This window comes from Phlebotomus argentipes, unplaced genomic scaffold, assembly GCF_947086385.1.
Source record: "Phlebotomus argentipes unplaced genomic scaffold, Phlebotomus argentipes genome assembly contig_35, whole genome shotgun sequence".
NCBI classification, from domain to species: Eukaryota; Metazoa; Arthropoda; class Insecta; order Diptera; family Psychodidae; genus Phlebotomus; species Phlebotomus argentipes.
Genome location: NW_026776193.1, coordinates 218637 through 236240, shown reverse-complemented (window position 1 = coordinate 236240; position 17604 = coordinate 218637). Strand labels below are relative to the sequence as shown.

General features: G+C 42.4%; 4 protein-coding genes across 4 annotated transcripts; 1 reads left to right on the top strand and 3 right to left on the bottom strand.

The window, feature by feature from the left end:
- The first annotated feature begins 16 nt into the window (after positions 1-16).
- On the top strand, positions 17-13566 carry LOC132264461 (uncharacterized). Its single transcript, XM_059764681.1, has 6 exons — positions 17-219; positions 295-422; positions 481-577; positions 634-802; positions 866-1024; positions 13458-13566. The coding sequence occupies exons 1-5, from the start codon at positions 123-125 to the stop codon at positions 984-986; spliced, it is 612 nt and encodes a 203-aa protein (XP_059620664.1). The 5' UTR covers positions 17-122; the 3' UTR covers positions 987-1024; positions 13458-13566.
- Positions 1033-2553, bottom strand: LOC132264460 (homeobox protein Hox-C4). Its single transcript, XM_059764680.1, has 3 exons — positions 2024-2553; positions 1407-1570; positions 1033-1329 (listed from the first exon to the last, which is right to left on the bottom strand). The coding sequence occupies exons 1-3, from the start codon at positions 2538-2540 to the stop codon at positions 1126-1128; spliced, it is 885 nt and encodes a 294-aa protein (XP_059620663.1). The 5' UTR covers positions 2541-2553; the 3' UTR covers positions 1033-1125.
- Positions 12148-14365, bottom strand: LOC132264459 (suppressor of fused homolog). The gene is made up of 4 exons (XM_059764679.1): positions 14075-14365; positions 13608-14016; positions 13392-13548; positions 12148-13325 (listed from the first exon to the last, which is right to left on the bottom strand). Exons 1-4 carry the CDS (start codon positions 14292-14294, stop codon positions 12768-12770), a joined length of 1344 nt encoding a protein of 447 aa, XP_059620662.1. The 5' UTR covers positions 14295-14365; the 3' UTR covers positions 12148-12767.
- A 113-nt stretch (positions 14366-14478) lies between these two features.
- Positions 14479-16606, bottom strand: LOC132264434 (actin-related protein 1). The gene is made up of 7 exons (XM_059764649.1): positions 16449-16606; positions 16225-16289; positions 15983-16157; positions 15775-15926; positions 15401-15710; positions 15098-15334; positions 14479-15036 (listed from the first exon to the last, which is right to left on the bottom strand). The coding sequence occupies exons 1-7, from the start codon at positions 16494-16496 to the stop codon at positions 14893-14895; spliced, it is 1131 nt and encodes a 376-aa protein (XP_059620632.1). The 5' UTR covers positions 16497-16606; the 3' UTR covers positions 14479-14892.
- Between the last annotated feature and the right edge of the window lie 998 nt (positions 16607-17604).

The following is a 17604-nucleotide window of genomic DNA, read 5'->3' as shown; positions in this document are numbered from 1 at the left end:
ATTTGCGACAAAAGAGGGGCAAGAGGTGAATTGCGTGACGTCCACAATTTCCCGCTAATCGCGCAAAGTGCTGTCTTGGAAAATCTACAAATCCTCATTTCTGCTCCAAAATCATTCGCAGGATGGACGAAATCAGTCTGGCAGCGGATAAAGTGACCAATAGCATCGTGAGAACATTGGAATTTGCCATGTTCAATATCGAGGATGACGAGGATTTTGGTAAAACTTTGATTGTGGTTATGTTGTCTTACCTTAAAATCACAAAATTCAATGATTTCTTCGATTTCTTCCCAGTTTCAATGATGAAGGAAAAGTCTCGCGTCATGATCAGCAGGATGGCCGCTTGTGAGCTTGAGGGTGAAGAGATCATGAAGTGCCTCGACAAGACAAAGACACACCAATCTTCAACTGTCTTCAAAGAGGTATCCGGAAAGCAATCTCTTATCAATTCCACGATTAAAGGGATGTTTTTTCTTCCAGGAGTTCCTCAAGGCGGTCGAGAAGATTACCGTCGATACGTCGGACACCAGAAGAGTTCGTGAATTTGAGAGATTCTTGGAGAATTTTGATAAAAAGGGTAAAATTGTGAAGGATTTCTTAATGTTCCGGCTTTATTTGCTTCTCTCCTTCCAGTTTTGCCTACGACCACTTCGGATGAGGGCATGACAGTCACGGGAGATATCCAGAGAACTGATCCTTTCACGAAGAAATCTCTAGTTCATCCAGTGAGGAACAGGAAATGCAATCACGTCTATGACAAGGACAGTTTGATGAATGTGATCAAGATGAATCCAAGAGTCAGGCAAGCGATTCTCCCCATTTAATCCAGTTTTCTAGAGTCTAAGAAACACGGCTGTATTTGCAGATGTCCCTATGTTGGCTGCACAAACAAGGATTTTCTCCGGATGGCGGATGTCGAGGAGGATTTCGCACTGAAGTTCACTCTGCAGAATGCAGATACCGAAGAGATTGAGGAGAACGATTAAGTCACGCCCAACTTCCACATCATTTCTTTCATTTAATGGTGAGTTAGAAATATTTACAAGTGATTTTTTCTTATGTACATTCAAACGCTAGTGTGATGAAACTCCCTGTACTTTGGTTTGTGGCTCCGCCAGTCATATCTCAGTTGTCCTCCTGGCCACTCGTGGCCTCCATGGAGTCGCTGCAGGTGCCCAAGTCCGTCTCCACGGACGGCAGGGCATTGCTGATCGCTGCAGCACCGGAAGCAGTCATTTGACTCTGTCGCAGGATGGCCAGTCGTTGCTGTGTCAGCTCCAGATGGTGCTTCCTCCACTTTATCCGTCGATTCTGGAACCAGACCTTCACCTGTGTTTTGGGGGAACAAAGAATATGTCTTTAGCGTCCCTTCTGCCGGTCCATTTGGCACTCTCTCTCTCTCTGACCTGGGCTTCTGTGAGCTGAAGAGTGTGTGCCAGATACAGCCGCTCAGGTCCCACCATGTACTGCTGCCTCTCGAATTCCGCCTCAAGTCGCTCCAATTGTTCCGGAGTGAAGATCGTTCGCACTCTTTTGCTCTTCATCGAGGACTTTTTCGACACACTGTGCTCTAGAATGTGAGCGAAAAAGAGGAAATTAGAAGTAATGCGGCTTGAAAATAAATTCTAAGCCTAATTTCCAGTAGGAATTTTGAGGATAAAAGTCACAAATTTCTCCAGTTCAAATGATCTGTGAGAGACTTTATATCCCAGTGAACACATTGACCTAAAATCGGCATATTTTTCAGCTGATTTACTGCTGAGTCAAAGTAAGGAACTAAAGCATATTTGACTACAATATTGAGCAAATTTATCGCCTGTTCCGTCCACTTCCTGCTTAGATATCGAGCAGGTAAATGCGCTTTTCTCAGCATCGCTAGTTATGCTAATATTTTGACCTCAAATAAGCACTTTTGTGAGCAGATTTTCGAGCACGCTGAAATTTTCAGCTAAATCATATCAACAGTTTATGCAAAAATTGCATGAACGAACGATTTCATTGATCTGCACGATAAACTTCTTACCGCTTCTGTTCCGCTCGCGCTGGTGGAAGTTGAGGTGATTGGCTGCTGATGACGAGTGCTGCTGGTGCAGTTGCTGGAGACTCTGCAGGGCAGACGGTGGGTGATGCGCGTAGTGCGGCGAGAGTGTCGAGATGCCCGGAAGTCGGGGCAGATTGCTCGCGCCGAGACTGATCAATCTCTGGTTGTCGGCAAAGTGGCCAACACTCTTCGAGCTGTCGCTGGACATGTTGTGGTTGAGCGAGAGATTCATGACGTCCTCGAAGGAGCGATTGTTGTTGTCTGCGGCCGCAGCAGCGGCAGCTGCGGCATTCTTCTTCAAGCCCAAGATTGCGGCAATGGTGAAGGACTTGCCAATGCTGCCGTTCACCACCTCGAGGGGTGTGTTGTGGCCATTCTCGAGATCACTCAGGGTCTGCACGGGTGGATGATGGTGGCTGGCGATGGGGCCGGGCGTGGAGACGCCGGACAGGAAGTGCGATAGAGGATTTGACGGGTATTTTGTCGACGGATGAATCATTTCTTGTGAGTTCACACCAACACTTTCTGCGTGCTTCTGTGCCTCTCTTCTGTGTGGGCTCTAGAATGCACCCGCGCGCACGGTAATCAATGTAACGCGACTACACCAACCACCATAAGTTGGCGCTATTGAGGAGGCCCCAGAAAAAGAGTGTCGCTTTGGATTTAGTTACTCAATTTTCTTTGCTTCTCATTTAACAACCATACTTAATCACTTTACCGTAAATGCATTTACGGGGCGCGCAATTGTCCACTTGATGATGATCACAGAGCGATTCTTACTCGGGTTTCCTTTTCACAAAAAAGAAAAATCTCTGTACAGCTTCCCTTTGAAGCACTGGATGTCTTCGGGCGGATGTATTCCTGACCACTTTCAAGCTTGGCGCTTCACTATTTCAACTCCCCGAAACACGATACAAGTGCAACGACAAACACTGAATTGTAATTACAATAAAACTGCGATATTAGGTAAACACATATTAATTTACCCGCATTCGAAACTATTGTTTGCGCGAATGGTGGTGGTATTTTAATATACCTTGTATATTAATTTTTTTTCTGCTGCTGTTGAGACTTCCTTTTGTCTCTTTTCACTATAACTATTTATCTAACTATTCTGCGTGTCTCTTCGGTGGCTTTGCGGTGAGTTCTTTTCTTTTTCTGGGTGTTTTTCCTCTTGCTTTGTGTGTGGGTAAAAAGAGAGAAAATCTTTACAAAATTTGCCTCAGTCGTTCCGCCTTCCTGAAGATGCACATCCAAATAGCTTCGGTTCACCCTCACAATTCACAAACACCCACTTTGTCACTGCTTATTTCTAAAACTGAAGGTCTCTATTGCCACTCTTGTTTGCTGGTGTTGTAGAAGAATTTGAGACAATGGTTTTTGGGTCGTTTTTGGTGGCTTTTTTCGAAGAGGGAAAACTCTGTGAAATTAACTTCAACACCTTCACAGCACAATTTACCGATGCAACTATCTATGAAATGTAAGATAATTCTCCTCACCTTATAATCATGAAATAATGTGACAAAAGAGCAAGAGGAATTATCATAATTTATATCAATTATGGAGCACCCGAAAAATGTTCTGGGCTTATAAGCACAATGTTGCTGTTGGATTTAGAGTTGGAATAATAATAAGAACAGGAACACAGTCGAATATCTTATTAACTTTGAAGTCATTTAAGAGTTTTGGGAAAGAGTGGCGAAGATACACTTCACAGAAAATCAACTCTTTTAATAGCCAGAGCCACAAGACACACGTTCGCTCCTGGCCAAGCTCACACACGGAATGATTTGTCTGGCTCTGCAGAAGTGTGTGGTGTGGAAATCCCGAGGACGTTCTCTGACGCCCAGGCCAAGAGATGGTGTTGTCGCGACGGAAGCCAGTGACGGAATACGTGGTGTGCTCAATAATTATTACGCTAATATACCCCCTTTATTATAAAATGGGGAGCGAAGATGGTCTTGATTTAACATGGTAGTGTGTGCCATCATTGACATCCCCATTCTGAGTGCGCATCTCCACAATGGCCAACACAATTTCCCCTGTCGCTTTCCCAACACAGAGACAAGCACGATTTTCCCGAGAGTTCCACACTTTCTTCAAAAAATTACCCTCGAAAACCCACAAAAACTCCACTGAATTTGCCAATTTTGACCCTCAAACTCCCATTTCGAACTCCAATTGAACAGAAAAAAAGAGAAAAACACCCGCTGAGAGACAGAATCCAACTCTGGCGAGTGATATAGACACGAGACTCCGCCCCTTTTCCACCCCAATCTCAATGAAGGGTCGTGGTGAGAGATGAGGTATCATAAAAGCTCTGTGTGCTTCCGCTGTATTTACCATCCGAGAGTAACAAAGGATTCGAGGGAGAAAATTTGGGGAGAGCGGTTGGAAAAGCGCACGGCAGATGAAAGTAGGAAAACCCCAAACTGATTTTATTGTGGTGAATGAATTCAATTTAATTATGGTCGACCAAAATAAGCGTCAATAATTTATGCTTTTTCTTTCAATTAGCTTTGCAAATTCTCCAGTTTGAAAATGTGGTTTTTGTTGAGTGTTAAATCTAGAATTCTATAACGAGAGTCAATTCATCTTCATACAGAATCATTTTTATGGGTTTTTACTCAAACGAACGATGTTCAGCTTCCAGCAATTTCTACTTATGGACGATTTTCTGTCGAAATTTATTTATAATCAAACTTCAATTTGGATTTTAAGCAAAATTTTGACTTAGAAACATGAGATTTCGGGCACAAAATGACCAAAATAAAAATTTTCTTGGACAAAACGGCGATTTGTGGAGCGATTCCCACTCAAACTGATGAATGTTAAATTTCAAAGATGTAAAAGATTAACATTCGAAATCAATAAGGAAAAACTACTCTTGCTATTTTCGCTAAAAGAGTATTAATGGATTTTAAGCGATTGCAAATTGTGTTAGAGAAGAAGAGAAAGATTTGCCAAAAAGATGTTAAAATACAAGTAAATAATTAGTAAATTCACAATAAAAATAATTTACAGCAAATATATTTCATGATCATGTTTGAAAATTAGCGCCACAATCACAGATTCATCCATTTTTACAACGTTTTAACAGTTTTTGATCTGTCACTATACTTTTGACACATTAAAATAACCTCTGAAGGTTGTTTTAAGATTACACAATGACTTAACATGTGTTAACCAGCATTGAAAATATCACAAACGGTGAAATTTCTAACATAATCGCCATTTTAAGCCCAACTTGTGTTACTCAGAATATAAAAGACTGTTTTAAACTAATATAACACATTTTTAACATTCTTCGTTTGAGTGGGAATTGTTCTTTTTCACCCAGTTTTTAGACTATTTTCACTATTTTCTCATGAAATTGGCACAAGCGCATATTTTGCTTCTGCAATTTCGGATGGAGCGTCCAATATTCAAGATCAAATTAAATTTCGCCTTTGTTCATACATATACAACAGCAGAAAATGTTGTTGATGATGATGATGAAAATTCAGTGCAAAAGAGAATTTTAATAAGAGAGCAAAAACACATTTTCTCCTTTTATCAAAAAGCCACATGAGATATTTGAAAGAATGGACGGCTTTTTGATGCGCACAAGTACAAAAAGTTAATCTAAATATCTGGCGGCTAAAGGAAAAAGGAGCGAAATTAATGGTTGGAATTGGAATTCCATTTGTGGAAGATAAATGGAGTGTTGTGTGTGTGTGTTTTGGGTGGAAAAGGTGGGCTTTTTCGGCGGGGGTGGTTTTGTGCGATGATGAAAGTATTTTCATAAAATATTTCTGTAATGAAAAATCGAGTGTTGTTTGGTTTTCTATGAATATTTTCGTGCGCTTGCCTTTTGCCGCATGGAATATTTATGAGGAAAAATTAAAAATACCACCTCAAAACTTTCCTCCAGGCGCGCCTTTTTGCCCCAGCCAAAGCGGAACGCAAAAAGCTGATTTTTATTTGTTTCCAACTTTTCTCTTTTCGCCATTCCATCATCATCGTGTATTTTCGAGGAGCGCGCGCGCTTCCGATGCTCGCGTGCATGGCAAATTGTTTGGGTTGAGAGGATTTTTTTCTACACACACACACACTGTCGTTCGTGGGTCCTTTTTTGACGTAGAATATTAATAAAAATATTGTTCTGCGGCATGAAAATTTGCAGCGTTGATAGAAGGAAGAAATGCACCGAACTGAAAAATCGGAAAAATCTCTCTCTCTCTCTCTCTATTCAATATAGCGATGCGCGATGGCAGGAAAGATTTTTCGGGATATTATTAAAATTTTTGTTCATAGTTGAGTAATCAAAAGGATTGGCAATATCATGGCGAAATTGTGCGCTGTGAGAGAGATTGCATGGCAAAAATAAAATGCTAAATGCAGAACGCGGATTTGCAAGTAATTTAGCACATTCTGATGCACGCTTTGCAGCGAGAAAAAGCTTTTTCAATCCATCAGCGAAAAGGGAAAATGCAATATGGAATAATGGAATGCTGAATGAGGAGGAAAAGATTGAATTGTTGCTCATCTTGCACTCGTGAGATATATATTTTCCTTTTGAAGTCTTCCGCACTCTTCCGCCGTGTGTCTTTCCTCTTGCGCGCAACCCCTTTTTACAAGCCCCAATCTTGGGATTTTGTGGGTGGAAAAATACTTGTGGAATGGTAAAACCACATCATACTAAATGATGATGGCGGATTGAGATGTTTTTCTCCCACCCGCGCGCCACTTTTCCACTTTTCCATGGTCTGATGAATGCGTTATGGAACGCGAATGAAGAATAAACAATTCAAAATTGCTCTGAACACGCCTACATTTCCCGGAATTTTTCCATATCCTTCCTCTTTGGTGGATTTTCTCCCTTCCCGGGTGGGAAAAAGGCCAAATTTGAACGCATGCGTTGTTGCGAATGGGGCGAAAGAGAGAGGATAAAAGTTTCTGCTCATCACCACAAATACACTCTGTGTGTTTGAGGATGGTTTTGTAGTATTTTATTATATTAATAAAAGTGTGCCTTTGCACGAGGCGAATAAATAAATAAAGAAAAAAATTCAATATTTCATCATTCCTTCGAAGGACGAAAATGCACGGTGAATTTTGCATCAATTGTCTCATCTAAAAAGTTCTCCCAGCCATGGAAATTATGCTGCCACACAATGTTGGCGAGTTCCATAGCGGAAAAACCGCCCACCCTTCGCCCAATATTTGCCCCGCTCGCTCTCTGGCTGCAGATTATATAAATTCACGTTCGACAAAAGCATATCTTCATCGTTGGGAGTCTCTCTGGCGCTGGTCTTTTATGTTATCTATTGGAAAATTTAATTTTCCATTATGGGTGGAAACATCGCGAAATGCTTTTCATTAACGCGTTCGCCTCGACAGTGTGGAATTTTCCATTAACTCTAATATCTCTTGCTGAGAAAATTAACATAAAAGCGATACAATCTATTCATCCCAGAGTGTCTCATTTGAGATTCTCTCTCTCCCTGGACGCGAGCAATTTCGCCACGAAGACTGAGTGTGAATGAGTGCGACTCTGGTGTAAATTCTGGCTTGGAAATTATTTCATTATCTCTCCTTCATGCTCATAAGGTGGCTCACATAGAATTCTTTGTCTCTTCGCCGTGCGAATTCTCAGTCAGGACAAAAAAAGCCGACAATAAACTTTGTCTTCACTTTCTGCTTTTATCTCCAACCCCTCGAAGTATCGGAAAAACTGAGCCAATTAAGTAAAATTTGCAATATACAGAAATGCCACAAAGAGGAAAACAATGTGGTTGCAATGATAGAATTGCGGAGTTTTCACTGATAGTTTGTGGTTTTGAATGTTATTTGAATGATTTCACCGAAAAAGCAATGCACAAAATTACTAATCATCTCTAATTAAATGTGACAAATTTAATTTGGGACTTTATGATTGATGTGCATAACAATAGCATTGATATTTCAATATTTTCAGATGTGGGCAAAGGGATGATTAAATTACGTGATTTCCGACGAATGCGCTGACAATACAGTGAAATTGTATTGCAATTCATTTCACTGTCGCAACATTAAACTCTAGAGATTGCGAAAAGGGAGGAGAAATATTGCAATTCAGCTATTAAAAATAAAAAATTGACATTCTTCACTAAAGCGATTTGAAGTTAAAGACTTCAATTTCCATTATATTGATTACAGTGACTCCGAATCAAATAAGGCCAAACGGGGGTTTGAATTTTTCCACCAATTTTCCCTCATTAATGAGGATTTATCATGCCAAGTTTGAAGACATTCGGCGTAATCCTTCATTTCTTTGTGGTATCAAAACTGAACCAAAGCAGCAATCAATCGTCCAACTTAAATATGTTTTGGATTCTTAATGAATTTTAAATTAATTTGGGGTGTGTAATGACCAGAAGGACCTCTTATCCCAGGAAAAGAGTTTGGAATACAATTGACCGCGTAAAAAGGTCGATTTCGTTGAAAGAGATAAAATTCCAATAATTTTCTTTACTTGGCAGTTGATTTCATTGCTTAGTTGTTGAAATATTAACTGTAATATGGAAAATTAATAGACGAACTCACGATATTAAGTACAAAAAGTCGGCTTTTGATCGTAAAAATTCCATAAAAGCAACTTTTCACACTTTTCCTGTACATTTTGCTTATAATTTGTAAGATTTCCAACTGCAATTATGAAAATTTTCTGCCAATAATGATTATCTCAACCCCTTAAAAGTCGACTAAGGAAAGGATTAAAAGGATATTGAGAAAATCCTCAACACACCGCGAAGTCCACTCGCGTTTGGTCTTTTAATTAATATTTGAATTATAATTTGCCGAAAATGTTGATATTTGCAACTCTCGACGTTTATTCATTTCTGGCCAAAATGCCATTTTCCGAGGTTGGGAAATTAATAAACAATTTGAGAGCCAACAGAGTGATCCAAAAATCACATGAAGTTTGGAGAGTATTTTCAAGTGGCGGCGGTGCTTTATGAATTTCTGGTCCCTTTGAGAATGTGTTTAATTTTCGGGGGGGAGTGGAAAAGAATAGATTTGGAGGGAAAACTTCATGTGGGTGGATTTTGTCTGTGATGTTGCAAAACTGGCATTTTAATCGGCTTTCGGTTGTGCAATGGACACAAGAGTGAATCCATTTGGCCAGAGGTAGATGATAACCGTGAAAAATACATTTGTTTAATTAACGCTCACAGAGTCGCCAATTAAATGCGCTGAGTTTCCAGGGACAATCGCAATTTAATCCTTTGTCCTCTGAAGCGCATTTGTAGTTTTGCTGGACTTGGACTGGGTGGACAACAGAGGAGGAGCAAAACAGAGGATTTTGGGATAATAACGAGGACTGGATTTTTCCAGGGATGACATATTAAGCGTGTCTAATCGTGTGGATGGATAAATAGCATTGTTAGATGGCAACAAATAGTCTCCAATGCCCGATATTAATACAATCTTGCGGTGAATCGTGTGTGTGCTTGAGAGTTTGGAGTGATTGTTGAGGGGGTGCTTCAGCTTCTTGTGTATTCTCGAGGCCCGCCTCGAATTGGGGGGGCTGAGATGAGTGTTTGTTTGTGTGGGGGTGAATTGTTTTGGGAGAAAGTGAACACATAGAGTATGTTGACAGAGTGACAGGTAAGAAGATTTGGTAAATTACTGGCATGATCAAAATTCCTTTCGCCAGTGTCTCACTTTCTCCTTCTGTCGTCACACACAGAACCAACCAAGCAACCCCCCCCGGGAAAGGCGGGGAAGGTGAGCGGCGCTGGGTGAAATGGAAAGCAATCTAATGATGTCTTAAATGCGTACAAGTAATTTCCCTGCGGGTGAATGAATATTAATTGTGGCCACGTGCTCATTTAGGGGTAATTTGTCATTTATCTCGTTATGAAATTTATCACGCATTACCTTTTGTTGATTTTTCCACCATTGCACAAATATTTTTGTTTGCCACCCTTCAGTACAGAAAAACCGGCAAAATTACCCTGACGAATCATCATATTTTCAATTGTACACGCTGTGCAACATTGGCGAGGGTGGAGAAAGTCAAATGTTGCACCCCAAAATTTAATCATGAGCCTGTTTTGGCGGAACTGCGTGAAATGGATTTATCGCTGAATCCCGGGGGAATTGTTAAGGGGTGCGGAACACGTGTTAAGTCGTGAGGACATGGATTTTTAATATGTATCACTTTTTGATTCCATCCCTCTCAATTCACGACATTTCTCAGTGGCAATTAAATTCCTCTAATGATATCTTCTGCACCATTTTCCTCCGCTGAACGCAAAGGGGTTGATATTGTTGCTTTTTTTTCAATCAAGGGGACTAAATTGAGCGGGTTAATTTGAAAAAGAGTGTTTTATGTCTTCTAATCAGCCAGTGATGAATGTTGGGACAGATTTTTCTAAGGTTCCAGTGAAGAAAAAACAGTAAGACAGCAGATCAAACTGTTCAGCGTGGAAAATGCATTTTAGAGAAATGCGCACGGAAATTCTCCTTCGCCAAATTGCTCTATGACGAGACCAGACGAGGGCGGATTAGAGATTCATGTTGCGGAGATCAAAGTTGTGTGCGAGTTTGCAGGGATTGTTGATGCAGAGTCGCATTGTTATGGCAATTAGAAGAGAAATGTTTCGAAAGTCTGCCAAATAAAGCAAAACAGGGATTCAACAGTGAGATCTGAAGATAATCTTCTTGTCTGTTAAGTTGTGACTTTTACCTTTTCGAAAGCAACGTTAATCGTGGGTGGGAAAAATTAGCATCTGGACGAGTTAATTGATGGAAAATTTCATTAATCCCGTGGCAGGTAAATGAAGTGACAAATGACTCTAATTGGTGTCTGAGTCCTCCTCTGGCCATAGAATTGAAATGTACTCTTGAGTGTTATGTACATGTGCAGAAAAATACTGTAACATAGTTTAGTTGGCAACATAAAGAGAGCACCGTCGGTCGTTCTCTCTCTCTCTTGCTCTCGCTCGATTCCGGAGGGATTAATTGAAATACCAAGCATTCCACAGCTACATCATCCCACCCAATCATTCCACCCACTTTAACTGCTTTTTTCATCCCTCTCGCCCGCTCCAGTCAAGATCTGTCCCTCTTGTGTATACACAATCGGTGTTTGGAGAAAAAAGAGCCGAAAGCGGGGCACACATTAAGAATCAAATCATTGAATTTCGCACGAAACGCAGCTCTTTTTCCACCCTCATTACCACCACCCCTAATAAATATTCAGCTCTTCTCAATTCTCGGGCCAAAATCTCACATTCTACACAGGCATTCATCTTCAATCTGGACCGATGTTGAGGATTGAGAAAGTGTTGTAATTGTGTAATTCCACCTCAATTTGTCTGTCTCTCTTCGCCAAGTGACGCGGAACATTTTATTGTGCACAAAAATTATCTAATAACAGACGGGGTTTTAAGAGGATAATAATGGTCCTTCTGTCTGACATATCACTTCCACCCCTGTTCGCCTCTCGTCTGCCCTGGTGATGTGACTTTTATTAGACACAGATTTGACACACAACATGGTAAATGAGTGAAAAAAACACATATATACAGAGACGTCGAGTAAAATTTCAATGTCGTTTTTCTCTGTGAGACAGAATACTGTCTAAGCCCCTCCCATTCGCAAGCCCCGCCCACATTGATTGACATGCACAGCTTGTGTGCTTCCCTGTTGAGAAAACGGAATTGAACACTATAACTAAAGTGTCTGGTTCTTCTTAAAACCACTCTTTTCCTTGTTTTTCAACTTTATATCAAAAATTTAATAGAATTAACCCTGTAAACAATTTGTGAAAGAAAAATACATTACGGACATAATAGAAAAACTACCAAAAAAACTTTGGTTCCATAAAATAAACCTCAATTCTAAAGACATTTGACAAATTATCCCAAAAATTAATGAAAATAATAAACTATAACCAAAAAATCCACCGTACAAACCTAAAAAAAAAATAAATAAACACAAATAAAACGTGGAATAAGACGTGGAATAAAGTCTGTGAAGTGTTAAGAGCGGAAAAAACTCTGTAATCTCAAGATGACTCAATTTCTTATCGTCTTGTAAGGGTTAAATCCATCAAACTCCGACTATGTCTGTGGATATCTTTATTGTTAAGGCATTACTTGACACGGCAAAAATGTATATGAGAGTTGATCTCATCATCCACCCTCTGTCATCGTCTCTGGCCCAACTTTTTCGCCCCACTTTATACTCTTGACAAATTTAGCGTCGCCCTCGCCCCACTCAACCCACCCTCGGCAGAGGTTTTGGCTCTTTGAGAAGAACGGAATGCTTTTTATGTGCCGCTTAATAAATGCTCTCTCTCTCTCTCTTTCTCTCTCTGTCGGCATATTGGCTGGGGTTGGGCGAATCTCTCGGGTGCGCGATTAGAGGGCCAAAAACACGCAAAACACAACAAAACGGTGGCACTTGTGTCTCACCCACGGAAGGCCTCGCTCGCCTCATCGTCGGGTGATTGATGTTGGCCTAAATGATGAATTAATTTCAGATAAAATGTAATAAGAAGATGATGAGAAAATTGAGGAAGTTTCGTGCGCGCCATCAAAGAAAATGTGTTATTCACTCTCTCGTATATATATATAATATAATACCTCTAATATTAAATTCTTCATGGGGAGGGAGAGGAAAATTTGCGGACGAGATAAAAAGGTGGCTTTTTAGTACATGATGATATTTTAAGTAAATGAAAGGCACAATTTCATGGCAGGGAGTTTTTCGATTCAGTCAGACGCGGCTTGGCGATGTTGTCGATGATGATTTTCAGGCCCTTGTCGAGGAATTCGAATGTCGTGGGGAGATTGAGGTGGTCGGAATTCTCGGTGATGCCTTCAAAGGATGTCAGCATGCGTGGCACGAGGTCGTCGGGGATGAGAAGCTGCATCCAGTAGCCAATCACCACGTACGGATTGCGGCGATTCACCATCGCTCCGGTCACGGATTCCGCCACAAATGTCACGGCGAGATTTTGGCTCTTGAATGTGAAGTGGCGACCGTGTCTGATGCGATCCTTTATGGCCAGCACCAGGAATTTGGCCGCGTACGGCGCGAGGGTGAGCTCGAGTCCGCTGAGGGACACCGTGTGGCCCGTCATGGGCTTCGAGTCAATCGGTCCGCTCATGCTGAGCGAATTGCTGGTGCTCATGGAGGTGGAGAAGGGCGAATACTCCTCAGCCTTCATGGCCACGAACTCCCTGCTCACGCTCATCGTGGGATCCTCACTCTGTTCCTCAGTCTCGACTTCCTCCTTGATAGAGAACTGCTCGCAAGAGACAAAATTAGAGATTCTGCTGTCAAACAAAGCGCTTTGTGGTATTTTTCTCACCCCCGCAAACTCCTTAAAGATAAATTCAGCATTCACACCCACTAAGTCTGATCCTTCTCTCTCCAGATCTTCCTCGAGCTCACGAAGAGTCTCCGGAAACAGCTCAAACACACTCTTATCTCTCTTCATGTCCGTTATGAGGAATTCACCGCCAGTGCTGAAATGTATTTACCTTGTATTATGATCTCAATGAAGTCCTTTCTCACTTTTCCTTACGTGACATTGTTTCTGAGAAGATTGAGGACGCCTTTGCCATTCCAACGCGACGCTCGATCCAGTTCTTCACTCGTCACGCCGACAATTTGGCAGAAATCCACCCATCCGAACGGCGTCTCGGTGCGCCTCAGTTCAGCGTCCTCGGCAATGAGCATGTGACTAATCTTGGAGTTGCTGCTGTCCAGGGACTTCTTCGGCCAGGGAATGTTGTCGCCCACGCAGAAGCGATTCCCGGAATTGAAGACATACCGCGCCAAGTCCTGCAACAGGTTGGCTGGCCACGTTGGTGGGCCCTGGTTGGGATCGCTGCTTTTCAGGAGACGAAATGTCAACTCGAAGCCCATTCCTGAACGGAATTCCAGATCCAGCGTAGGCTCAGGAATGTGAACTCTTCCGTCGCCGTGCAAATCTGCAGGGAGATTTTCTCGTGATTTAGAGTTCGTTTTGGGGGAAGTTGATCCACTCACCGGACAAGCCGAAGGCCACGTAGTGCCAGTGAGGAGGGATTTCCCTGGCAGGATCGCCTTTGTGGTCGTACAGTGAAATGTAATCGAGGACGTCATTGCCGCCGAGCCAGTATTTGAGGATTGTGCTCACTTGCAGCGGATTCTTCTGGTCGGGATACACTCGGTGGCACTCCTTGAAGAGCGCCTGCAATCCTGGTGGTGCTTTTGGGGAGTTTTCCATGGTATCAAGGGGAGAAACGGGGGATAAATCAAGACTGCGGCCACTTTATGAGCATTCTTGGACGGAAATGAAAACAAAGGCGAATCACGGCGAGTCGATGATAAATATCGCCGCCGGAGAGATTCAAACATCAACGACTGTCGCGCCTTAGCAGCAACAAAAGCACATCAGCAAATATTCCTCCGAGATATTTATGAACTTTCTATATTCATGTTATATTGGTTTTTATAAATAAATTGTAGGTAATATAAAAAGCACAATTATTCACTTATAGTTAATCTATAAACATGAGAATATGCGTCTTTTACAAACTTTGCGCTCTTCATTGTTTTTCATCGCCGGAACACGGAAAATTGTTTAACTTTTTTCTCTCTTTCACTTCAAATGATGCAAAATATAATTCAGTTGTTTTTCTCCTCAAGACAGGCGATAATATTTTTGTTTTTTAGTTTACATTATGTTTTAATTGTATTTTATACTTAGCAAGGAGTAAAATTACACGACCATGATTTGAAAAGCGACAAAAATAATTTATGAATTGTGCATTTAATAATGACAATAAAGATTTCAATAACTATTGCAAAATTGAGGATATAAATTAAAAGGTCTTGCGATGTATTGCTCTCTGGCCTTCCTCGTCGAACTCTCGCTTGGAGATCCACATCTTCTTGAAGGTGTCCAGAGAGGCCAGAATAGAGCCGCCCATCCAAGTGGCGTAGAGACGTTCCTGCGGCGCGGCAATCTGCAAACGAAAAGGACCTTCAATATATGCTCTAAAGTGAGTTACTTCTGGTTATTCTCACCCTGATTTTCATGTCTTTCGACACGTGTTTCTTAATTTCCGACAACAGTCTATCGCCAAAGCCACGGAAGAGCGTCGAACCTCCGGAGAGAACGATATTCTGATACAGCATCTTCCGCAGGTCCATGTCGGACTTCTGTATTGAGTACATAAGCACTTCGTGGATGCCTTCGCACTCCTCGCCTAGGAGATCAGGCCTGAACAGGACTTCAGGCGCTCGGAATCGTGCGGGGCCGATCTGAAAAACACAAGTTTCAAGATTTTCATTGCTGAAGATCCCAAAGAATCTCTTAAAGTCACTCACATCGATGGTATTTCCATCAGGGAGAGTGTAGAGTATTTTCTCCGTCTCAATGGTCTCCTCCTTCTGCGGATTCGTGGCCAAATAGCAGGCTTTCTCCTTGATCGCCTTCACAATCTCAAACTCTGCTGTTGTGCGGAAATTGAAGCCCTCCTTCCTTATCAGCGCTCGCAAGTGTCTCGTCACATCCCTGCCGGCAATGTCCACTCTCATGATGCTGTGCGGCATTGCGAAGCCCTCGTAAATGGGCACAGCGTGAGTCACTCCGTCTCCAGCATCCAGAACCACTCCTGTCACGCGACCTGTAGCGTATCTACGGAACAGAAGAGCAACTTTAGCCAGGATTTTGCAAGCGCCTCACAGAAAGACAGCCTTACAAACTGAGAACTGCTTGCATGGAGACAAACAGAGCCGGAACGTTGAATGTCTCGAAGAAGATTTCAGCTGCCTTTTCGCGATTTCGCCGGGGATTCAGTGGCGCTTCCGTGAGGAGAACCGGATGCTCCTCTGAGAATGTGGCCAATTGATCCTGAGACACACGAGGCATATCAATTAAGTGTGATTAGAGGGACTTTGTGGCCTTACTTTGCTGTAAATGTACGTCCAAATCCTCTCCATGTCATTCCAATCAGTCACAATGCCGTGCTCCATCGGATAACGTATGCTGAGCAAGCCTCTGTGCTCCTCCGCCTTGGGCCCCACGAACAGATCACCCTCCAGCGCCCCAGCCATCACTCTCACGTGCTTCGGCCGGCCGATGCTGCGGAAGAGAGGCAAGAAAAAAGCAATGAAACTCGTCATCATCGCGCTGTCCGGAAGAAACTCACTAGTTGGGGAAAATGCACTTGGGAATTTGCTCCCCCGCGAAGCCGGCCTTTATCATTCCCGATCCCTGCAAAGAACATCATCTCCTGTGAGACTCTCGGGGGCGATTGAGGGTGGAAATTGGGGGAAATATGGGGGAAAAAGCGGCGAGAAGGTGTGACTCCCACTTTGGTGGGTGATGTCATGTGAAAACAGCCAACATTGCACACTTCGGCCGCGTACTCACGTTGTCGATCACCACCGGCTGGTTGACAATCACATCGTAGGGCTCCATGGTGGGTTAATCTACAAATTAATTAAACACTAAACGAAAAAATGCGGAAAATGTAAGAAATGCTGAATAAAACTCGCGGAGATTGACACTCTGCCTCTGAGGCGCACGGAAAACAGAATCGCGCCCGGCTGACAGCACTCAACGCACGCGAACGCTGACGAATTGCTACTCGTCCTGAGGCGAAAGTGAGCAAAAGAATTCAGTGAATAACCTTCACGACTTGTTATTAATGGAGATTTGACTAAAAAAAAAAATTCTCGATCCCTTAAGAATGGAAATAGGTGAAAATTATGCTTTTGGGATTCTTTTTTGGACTATTTGTGCAAAACGTGCAGAATTGTGACTTCTCCAACCGGGTTATATGAAAGCGACAACAGCGCTGATGGCGACTGGTGTCCGAAAGACACAGACGTCAAAATCAAACGTGAATTCGAGAAGAAACGCCGCATCTGTGAAAAGTTGTTTGGTGTGAATTTCCTCGGATTTCCCTGCAAGTGCACGCATGAGGATAGTGAAATGGGTTCGAGAGTCAACTTTACTGCATTACTAGCAGAGTGGTGTGCGAGTGTTGAGAAAGGGGACATTAGAACTGCCTGTAATGCCAAATGTGATGAAATCAAAGTGTTCACGAAGAGCAACAAGAATGTGGAAAGTTGTGTGAAAAACATCCTGATTTTCCTCACCACGCATATTCTTAAGCATCAGAAGCACGTTGAAGTGTTCACGGATCTGGCGTCATGGGCTGTGGAGACTTTGAAGGAGAAAAAGTGGACGGCAATAAAGCATTTGTGGAATTATGTTATGGCTTTGTACAAATTCAAGGCAAATTCTGCAAACTTTGTTTTGAAGCGCTGAAAAATTAATCCTTGTTTTTAATTTTTTAGGACCTCTGGCCGAGTTTGATGACAATAACGCCTGCCATGTGTATCAAGGAATCAGAGATTTCCCAGGAACACTTCAAGATGCTGCTGGATTTGACCAAATACATGGCGGTGGTTTGCAATTGGCTCAATCGGAAGCAAAGCCTCTCGGATTCCTCCCATTCACGGGCGATTCTGGAGAACTTCTCTGAGCTTCTCCGGCACGTCGTGTCCCGGAAGGACTTTGC

Excerpts from the sequence above, each read along its gene's own strand:
- LOC132264461 (XM_059764681.1), top strand. The coding sequence starts at position 123 with ATGGACGAAATCAGTCTGGCAGCGGATAAAGTGACCAATAGCATCGTG. Across the intron at positions 220-294 it reads CGAGGATGACGAGGATTTTG|TTTCAATGATGAAGGAAAAG; the intron begins GTAAAACTTTGA and ends ATTTCTTCCCAG. Across the intron at positions 578-633 it reads GGAGAATTTTGATAAAAAGG|TTTTGCCTACGACCACTTCG; the intron begins GTAAAATTGTGA and ends CTCTCCTTCCAG.
- LOC132264460 (XM_059764680.1), bottom strand. The coding sequence starts at position 2,540 with ATGATTCATCCGTCGACAAAATACCCGTCAAATCCTCTATCGCACTTC. Across the intron at positions 1,571-2,023 it reads GCGCGAGCGGAACAGAAGCG|AGCACAGTGTGTCGAAAAAG; the intron begins GTAAGAAGTTTA and ends CTCACATTCTAG. Across the intron at positions 1,330-1,406 it reads TTCAGCTCACAGAAGCCCAG|GTGAAGGTCTGGTTCCAGAA; the intron begins GTCAGAGAGAGA and ends CCCAAAACACAG.
- LOC132264459 (XM_059764679.1), bottom strand. The coding sequence starts at position 14,294 with ATGGAAAACTCCCCAAAAGCACCACCAGGATTGCAGGCGCTCTTCAAG. Across the intron at positions 14,017-14,074 it reads CGTGGCCTTCGGCTTGTCCG|ATTTGCACGGCGACGGAAGA; the intron begins GTGAGTGGATCA and ends ATCTCCCTGCAG. Across the intron at positions 13,326-13,391 it reads TCTTTAAGGAGTTTGCGGGG|TTCTCTATCAAGGAGGAAGT; the intron begins GTGAGAAAAATA and ends TCTTGCGAGCAG.
- LOC132264434 (XM_059764649.1), bottom strand. The coding sequence starts at position 16,496 with ATGGAGCCCTACGATGTGATTGTCAACCAGCCGGTGGTGATCGACAAC. Across the intron at positions 16,290-16,448 it reads AGCCGGTGGTGATCGACAAC|GGATCGGGAATGATAAAGGC; the intron begins GTGAGTACGCGG and ends TGTTCTTTGCAG. Across the intron at positions 15,037-15,097 it reads CGAAAGACATGAAAATCAGG|ATTGCCGCGCCGCAGGAACG; the intron begins GTGAGAATAACC and ends TTTCGTTTGCAG.